The following is an 8,690-nucleotide window of genomic DNA, read 5'->3' as shown; positions in this document are numbered from 1 at the left end:
TGGATAAAAAATTGCTCTACTACCTGTTGTACAAAATGTTCCAGTGAAGCAACCTGTACAGGTACAGGTATAATCAGTGCAGGAACCAGCAACAGCAGTACATGCTCCTCCATTCTGGCAGAGGTTATTAGCACAAGCATTAACAGCTATGAAGAAGAAAAAAAGTTCAAATAAATATAGTAAATAATATATAGTTAAATCAATTATTCATACTAATGCTTTCAACCATCTAACACCGCATTGTCTCCCTGTGCACTGCTAAATTCACCACCAGATAGGCCCATGAAAAAATAAAACTTTCGTTGAGTTATCCTTGGTAGTGGGTTTCACACCAAAACCGAACCAAATCTAAAAATTCTCACCAATTAAAAGTAGACAGAATACAATACTATTTTGCATACACCCTTGTCTAGCATGGTTATAGTTAAGGCATTTTAGTAGTGAAATGTCTGAATTGTTTCAATCTTTACTATGATTAAATAAGTTATTTGATTTTTTTTTAATTGAGCAATTAATTTTTTAATTCACTTTTGAATGTTATTACGAGGATGCATCTTTAATACGTTTAATATGTGTCTTTTATGGAATGAAAATATAATTTCATTTACTAATTTAATTTTGGTGTTTCAATGTGTTCCATATGTGTTTGATCCAATGACCAGGAGAGTAATGTGAAGCGCTTAGAGGCCTTGTAAAGGCATGAAGCGCCATATAAGAAAGACATATTGTTGTTATTATTATTATTTTAACAATTATTTTATTTAGGAAGCATTCCTAGTTATGCGTGTAATCAGCACTACTAATGTCATTTCAAATCATTCACCTCCTACTAGGTACCCATTTATACAAGTTGGGGAGATGAGAGAAACCTGGTAGCTCAGACACGAAGGCCTTAGGGGAGAAGAAAGTTCTACGGCTGACTGGATAAAAAATTGCTCTACTACCTGTTGTACAAAATGTTCCAGTGAAGCAACCTGTACAGGTACAGGTATAATCAGTGCAGGAACCAGCAACAGCAGTACATGCTCCTCCATTCTGGCAGAGGTTATTAGCACAAGCATTAACAGCTATGAAGAAGAAAAAAAGTTCAAATAAATATAGTAAATAATATATAGTTAAATCAATTATTCATACTAATGCTTTCAACCATCTAACACCGCATTGTCTCCCTGTGCACTGCTAAATTCACCACCAGATAGGCCCATGAGAAATAAAACTTTCGTTGAGTTATCCTTGGTAGTGGGTTTCACACCAAAACCGAACCAAATCTAAAAATTCTCACCAATTAAAAGTGGATAAAAAATTGCTCTACTACCTGTTGTACAAAATGTTCCAGTGAAGCAACCCGTACAGGTACAAGTATAATCAGTGCAGGAACCAGCAACAGCATTACAAGCTGCTCCATTCTGGCAGAGATGATTACCACAAGCATTAACACCTGTGGAAAAGAAAAAAAAAGTTAACACCTTCAGACAATATCAATATAGTAATAATATGTAGTTGTTTCTCTATAATGCTTTCAAACTGTCACTGCCAAACCTTCTCTTTGTCCAATACTTCCTGAAAAACCCAAACATACAAGCAGCTGCATTCTGATAGAGGCTGTTATCATAAGAATTTTTAGGTAAAAACAAACAGTTTATAAACAATAAAATAACATTATCTTATCTACGGTTGGCCCTCCACAAAAAATGTAAAACCATTAACCATTTCTATGAGGATACACCTTTAACATGTTTAATATGTGCCTTCTTTTAGGAAAATGCAAAGTAAAAAATATCTATTACCCATACAATATAAAAAATATTAAAATTTCAAAATGGAGCCCGAAGATAATAGTACTTGAATTATATTTTTTCATGATAATGCTTTCAAACTGCCACTTCTCTTTGTTCATCCCTTCCTCAAAAATCCAAACCTTATTTGACAAATATAAGGAATTGATCTACCTGTTTGACAGAATGTTCCAGTGAAGCAAGCTGGACAGGTACAGGTATAATCAGTACAGGAACCAGCAACAGCATTACAAGCTGCTCCATTCTGACAGAGGGTATTAGCACAAGCATTTTGAGCTAAAAACAAACATTTTATAGACAATAAAATTATCCTACTTAAAACTGCCCCTGCACAAAAAATTTAAACCATTAACCATTACTACGAAGATACATCTTTAATTGGTTTAACATGATGTGTCTTTTAATGTACAATTAATTTGGTTTAGTTCACTCACATTACATTCTGTTGGGAAAATGGAGAGTATGAACAATCTATTAAATCTACAATATAAAAAATATTAAAATTTCTAAATAGGGCCTTACTTGAAACCCAGCCTCAAGAGTAGTAGGGAATGAAATATCTTTAGCCAGGGGCCTCCAGAGCCACTGAATTATTACCTGTTTCACAGTATGTTCCACTAAAGCAAGCTGGGCATGTACATGTGTAAAGATTACATTGGTTAGGAACGTTGGTGATACCGACACAAGCCGCTCCATTCTGACACAAGTTGTCGCTGCATGGATTGGTTGCTGGTAAAAAAAAGAAATTAATACCATATTCACTTTAAATTGTAATTTATTTATCACATGTACATTATCATCTTTTCTGTTATTGTTATTACAAAGTATTACACAATTGGTACACAGTTCTCTGTGCACTAGAGATGAATTCCACCCCTTCCAAAAAAATCCAAACGTTGATTGACAGAGGTGTACCTGTTTCACAGGATGTACCAGTGTAACAAGCTGGACAGGAACAGGTGTATAGAGTGCAGGAACCAGCAACAACAGAAATAACAGGTGTAACATGTTGGTACAGGTGTACATAATAATAATAGTAATAAGTGACATATATACAAGCAAGCCGACCCCAGAGCGAATACAATCAATCACTTAAACAATACAATTACAGTTAACATGACATAAAAATAAAAGAAAATCATTCTACAATGTATAATACTTAGTTTAGAAAAGAGTACAGGAACCAGCAATGCATTACAAGCACTCTGACGAAGGTGACCTCTACTGTACATATTTAACAAGCAAATTTCCAGTACAATTCCAGGACATTCAGGTCAAATTTTCCAACATTCAAGGACACAATATATAGCTTAACATTAAAATATCGGAGATTTTACAACTGATTATAAAACATATATGCTGTACTACTTTTAAATGAATGTTAGTTGAGTGTATATTAAGTTTTATCAAACTCTAATTCGGAGGCGATGGACATGTCTCTTTTTCTCACGGTCGTGGGAAATTAAGTTTTTCTCACACGTGTAATATTTGATTGTAAGCAAAGAAATTCCCACGAGTATGGGAAAGTACCGGTAAAGTAAGGCAGGGGTGATCGCCTACAGTGAAGTAGAATTCTCCCCTTGGCAACATAAATGTGCGCGTACAACAATGGTCTTTGCTTAAAACGTGATAGTGTCTTTTGTGGTACCAGCGCGCTCAAATAACTCGGTTCTTTTTTGGCGCCACAAGGTGGGTTTCCGCCTGTCTAGGGTTGTTGTTCAGCGAACAGCTGTGGCGAAGTTGAAATGTATATACATTAAAACAATATAGCCTTCGATAGGTTACGTTGCGGAGACGTTAATGCATCTCATTTCATATACTGCATATATTTAGGTGTTTATAAATGTTGTATAAACGAATGATGTACTATATTATTAATTAATTTAATGGTTATGCTCTATTATCAACACATCATTATACTATACTGTATTATTTATTATTATTCGTTACTATTAGCATAACATTATTATTAATATTTAGGTCTATTATTATTAGGCCTTAGTTGTAGGCCTACAACTTTTATAATCTACTCTACAGCAAAATGTTAACGTACGGCACCATCCTACCGGCACTGATCTGCTGCAGACCAGCATTGTTTTTTTTTTAATGATTTTGTAACCATCAAAAACATAATTAACGAAATATCTTGCCCTAAATTCAAGAACTTCTAACAGTAAACGCCCTTTAAACACAATTCACTAAGAAAATAAGTGCAGAAGTACACGTTCCCATGGTTACTTTAATTGTTATTTAACTGCCTTGCGCTGCATAGGGCTAAAACATGGCCATTCGTGCTGAACAAATGTGCACGTCTGGAGACTGATGAATTACCCAAAGTGAATTCACAGGGCTGAGCATGTGCGACAAGACCTGTTCAACTGTTAGAAAGTTTAGTATTTTAGTACTTTTTATAACACACGACAGAAAGCAAATAACACCATAGCAGATGTCAAGAAATTTAACGATTATGGATTATGATTATCAATGTCTGAATTAAAATTAAATGCAAACATAATTAATATACAAGATTTAAAAAAAAACAGCGCCTTTACTAAAACATAGGCGAACAACTCCATTGGACATTAAATATTCAACTGTGTATATCATTTTCCTCTTAAAAAGTGCATTACTGACTGTTGTCTGAACCAGCCGGTCGGCAATTTTCAGCAAAGACATTCTTTCTGTCATTGATAACATTCCTGAATTGGCGGCGTACAAAGACTTGACCTGATTCTCTCAAGAGTATTGTGGGAACCTACTTGTGGGAACGTTTCTCATCCAATTTACTGTTACTAGGCAATTTGTAGTACTGCAATTAATGGTAAATGATCAAATTTCCAGGATATTCAAGGACAATCTTAAATATCCAGGACTTTCCAGTACTGGAGAATGCTCATTTGTTTTTCCAGGACATTCAAGGAATTTAAGGACGCGTACGAACCCTGTAACATCTTGAGCTGGACATTGCAAAAAATATTTATGTTGATGTGTTTTTTTGATGTTATAAATTGTATCGTATTGTATCTCTCAGCAGATCAACAGCCAGAAATAGAACTCAAGTTCTTCAGTCCGTCAGTACCTTCAGGAGGACTAGAGTTATTATTAACATTTAGTTGTTTTTACCTGTTTGACAGAGAGCACCAGAGAAGCATGGTGGACAGATACAAGTATAAGAATTACAGGAATTAGGAGCAGCACTACAAGCACCTCCATTCTGGCAGAGATGGTTATCACAAATATTTTGAGCTAGAATCAATAAATGAACACACACACAATGATCACACTAAGATTGTCAAGGAAGATATTGTATCAACTGCAGTTTAACTGTTATATTGAAAGAGAATTTGAAAAACAATTTAATTTAAAAAAATGATACATTACTAAACAATTACTAGACATTTTTTGACACAATGGTTTCCATGATAGATGTAGGTACAGAGAAATAAACCCAAAGGGCAAAGCAAAAATCACCAATGATATTCTGTTATACTAAGAATTAAAGCAGTACAGAATAAAGAATATAAGTGGATAAGGTGATATTGATGAATAACATATTACCACACTCTATAACAAACATTCGTCACATTAATTGTTGGTCGTATATAAAGTACCATTCATTGCCAGTTAGTAATAAGCAGGCAGTCCTGCATTTGACTTTTGTGTAGGCCTACCTTATTTGGAGTATATTTTATATAAACCAATCGGCACAAAGAAATAATGATAGTAAAGCTGAATGAACTACAGTACAAATCACATCATGTGTTGGTCAATTACCAAGACTAATGTAAGTTGGTCAGTACATGCTGGACATTAAAAACAAAAACCAATTTACCAGCAGAATTATAAGAAAAAAAAAATCAACTTAATATTCCAAACGTAAAACTAAGAGCAATATTTATACTGTATCTGAATTTAACCCCTTTGTAATTGAATATTTATTTAAATTTAAATAAAGATATTAGGCAATCAATGATTAGCAACGTAAACAACTTGTACACACCTGTTTGACAGTTGATTCCAGTAAAACACCCTGAACATGTACACGTGTAACTTGAACCTACAACAGTGCATGCACCTCCATTCTGACAAGGATTTGTTGAACATGGACTTACTGTTACTGAAAAATTAAATTACAGTATATAATAAAATATGCAAATATTTTTTCACTGAAACAATCACAAACAGATATTTCTAATACCACTCATAAACTTGCATCTATTATATCGTTTCATCAAAGGAACCACCCATCCAACAACCAACACCACCTTACTTACATTAACACACTAACTCTATATATCAAGGAAAATTAAATATTGAACCAAATACAATATTTTAGGCTCTTTGGTTTAAAAGACAATATGTCAATACAAAAATAGCGATAGTGATTTTTAAATGGGTCAGTTGGGCTTGGGCAACACAAAGCTGGGTTTTTTTTTTTGCTCTAAAATAAACTACTAATGAATGGCACATGCTGTTTGACAGTCTGCTTGGGTATCAAAGTTATTGGCATTGCCATCACAATAATTAGAAAATAAGGTACAACCATCTGTACGTAATATTAAGGTTGGCCCTGATTACTTGTTATTTACCGCCATGTGTTGTTTGACATTCTACTTGGGTTTCTAAGTTGTTGGCATTACCCTTACATGTAATAACGCTACATTGTGTGTACGAAGCAAATCTTACCTTAATTTTTTAGATTTTGTGTTAGATGTGCTTTTGAAACATAAAGGGGGGTTTCGGCCCTAATTATTTTTTTATTTACCTCCACATGCTGTTTGACAATCGGTTATGGTCACAAAGTTGTTGGCATTTTCACCACAATAATAAGCAAATGGAGTACAACCACTTGTACTGCCAGCATAGTAATAACGCAAAACTCCTTGTGACCCCGGGCACGTCGCAGCTGTACCAGCAGCTAAAGGTAAGGAGCCACTTGACATGAAATGTCTGGACGATAATTAAAACATAAATTTGTTTGTTTCTATTAAACCAAGAATAAGTTACAGTAGAATTAGAATTTATAGCAATAATTTTCAATGCAAAATTCATTTATAATATCAATCAGCAGTTATGTAATTAAAACTATAATAGTTGAATTATGTTCCCAATGTTATTTCATGATGCAATGCTGATGACCAAATTTCTTTTTTAAATATTGAGCTTTCTATTGGATGCATGTAGCATGCATAGAGTAACGACTCAAAAATAAGGGTGAATGTTTTGACATTGATTAGAATCCCATGGAAGTAAACAAAAAAAGAAATACCATGCTTAAGGGTTAAATTTGACAAGATTGCGATTTCCTTTAATGACCTTTAATTTCTCCAAAATTCAACTTTTCCCCCTCTTAAATGTGATTTTATCTCATTTTTAGGCCTATTCCTTAGAGAAAAAAAAATCAAAGACACAGGACAGGCAATACATTATTAGGCCTATATTCCAACAATACTTAGTAGTTGGATAGGTTGTCTTTCTTTCATAGATCGATGAACTGATAGACCTCAAACTTTCGTACATAAATTATTACGACGTAAAAACACTGTTTTAAATTTTATTTAATTGAAGGCTGGTTGGGCCAGCCTATATCCGATCTGCCAACCTATGCCTAGGTGGTAAGCATGCCATTTGTAAGCCAGGACCCAAACCACCTTAACCCCCATAGATCCGCCACTGACACTAGCGTACAATAGTAGCATTACATGAGCACACTGAACTGGCAATACATTGATGGGTTAAATCAGGCATGAGCAAACCCATTTGCCCGACGCCCGGGACAAGTGTTTTTTACAGTCGGACAACAAGAATTTTAGGGACCACTTGACATGAAATGTATGGACTAATATGAACAGCAGCCATTAGGCCAACTTCAATAAAGGCCTAGTCTATTTCGTTTGCGCATGTGGGGAAGGCAATCTAGACAAACTAGGAAAGGGTAGTTAAATTGAGATTTAAAGTTGTTTAAAGTAATCAAGAAATCATTTATTTCTAAGTGATGGAGACAATGTGCATATAAAATCCAAATCTTGTAAAACTGGGGTTAAACATTGAGGGGTTAGGGCCTATAAATGAATCATTTCCCATCTTAATTCTTTCACCCTCTCGGAGGGATTCGTCCCCTCGGCCCATCCTTATAGTTATATTAGGTCTACAGTACAGTACTTGTCTTTCGTTGAGAGGTAAGCAATTTTATTTATTTTATAATAAATTAAATGAGGATGTGAGAGGCTGTAAAATATTTCCCGTGTAAAATATTGGGTCCAGAAATCCGTCGCCGCATTTCAAGAATATGAGCCGATTTCGACAGATATTTTGCAGAAAATTGAGGCCTTCATAGTAGTAGGAACATAAGAATATCTACAATTCTGCACATCTATTTTTCTAGATGTTTTCCCATGCAATATGAATTTGAAACATTTTGAAGTTAGCATTAGAATTGATTAAGATATGTAAATGGGATATGGCCACACCCTCCCCTTTCTCCAAATACCGTCATAAAACACAGTCTTCTCGTGTAGGCCCTATCGTGGGAATCAACCATGCCTGAGAAATGTCTACTTGCAGTTGTCGTGACAATGGCTTTCAAACCCGCAATAGGAATATGATCAACACACTCATACATACATCGAATATTAATAATAATGCACCGGCTTTTGAACCACTATTTGAAAAAGTCACAAGGTGAAATATAGTGGTTAATACACAAATGAAGTTACACCCTCAAAATTTGTTGCATTCCATGAGCACCAGAGAGGCAAACACAAGGACAAAACATCAAAGTATACATAGGTTAAACAATTGAATAACAACTGAAATGCTATAACAATTATTAGAAAAAAGGACAAAATTTCAAGATTATGGTCACAAATAATACACAAATAATTATAAAGTTGT

At 34.5% G+C, this 8,690-nt stretch overlaps 1 protein-coding gene across 1 annotated transcript in view; it reads right to left on the bottom strand.

Annotated features, from left to right (window-relative positions):
- Positions 1-8,690, bottom strand: part of LOC117103753 (neurogenic locus notch homolog protein 2-like) — a gene marked incomplete at its 3' end in the record, with an annotated part of 81,546 nt that overhangs the window by 54,763 nt on the left and 18,093 nt on the right. Inside the window, 7 exon segments of the mRNA XM_033244363.1 lie at positions 24-146; positions 945-1,067; positions 1,316-1,438; positions 1,950-2,072; positions 2,394-2,525; positions 4,920-5,042; positions 5,797-5,913. Coding sequence (XP_033100254.1) covers positions 24-146; positions 945-1,067; positions 1,316-1,438; positions 1,950-2,072; positions 2,394-2,525; positions 4,920-5,042; positions 5,797-5,913 — 864 coding nt within the window.

The sequence above is a fragment of the Anneissia japonica genome, unplaced genomic scaffold (genome assembly GCF_011630105.1).
Source record: "Anneissia japonica isolate Jap-2015-1 unplaced genomic scaffold, ASM1163010v1 scaffold287925_len434832_cov202, whole genome shotgun sequence".
Taxonomy (NCBI): Eukaryota; Metazoa; Echinodermata; class Crinoidea; order Comatulida; family Comatulidae; genus Anneissia; species Anneissia japonica.
The sequence above is the reverse complement of the archived record's forward strand: the minus strand, read 5'-3'. Positions and strand labels throughout refer to the sequence as shown.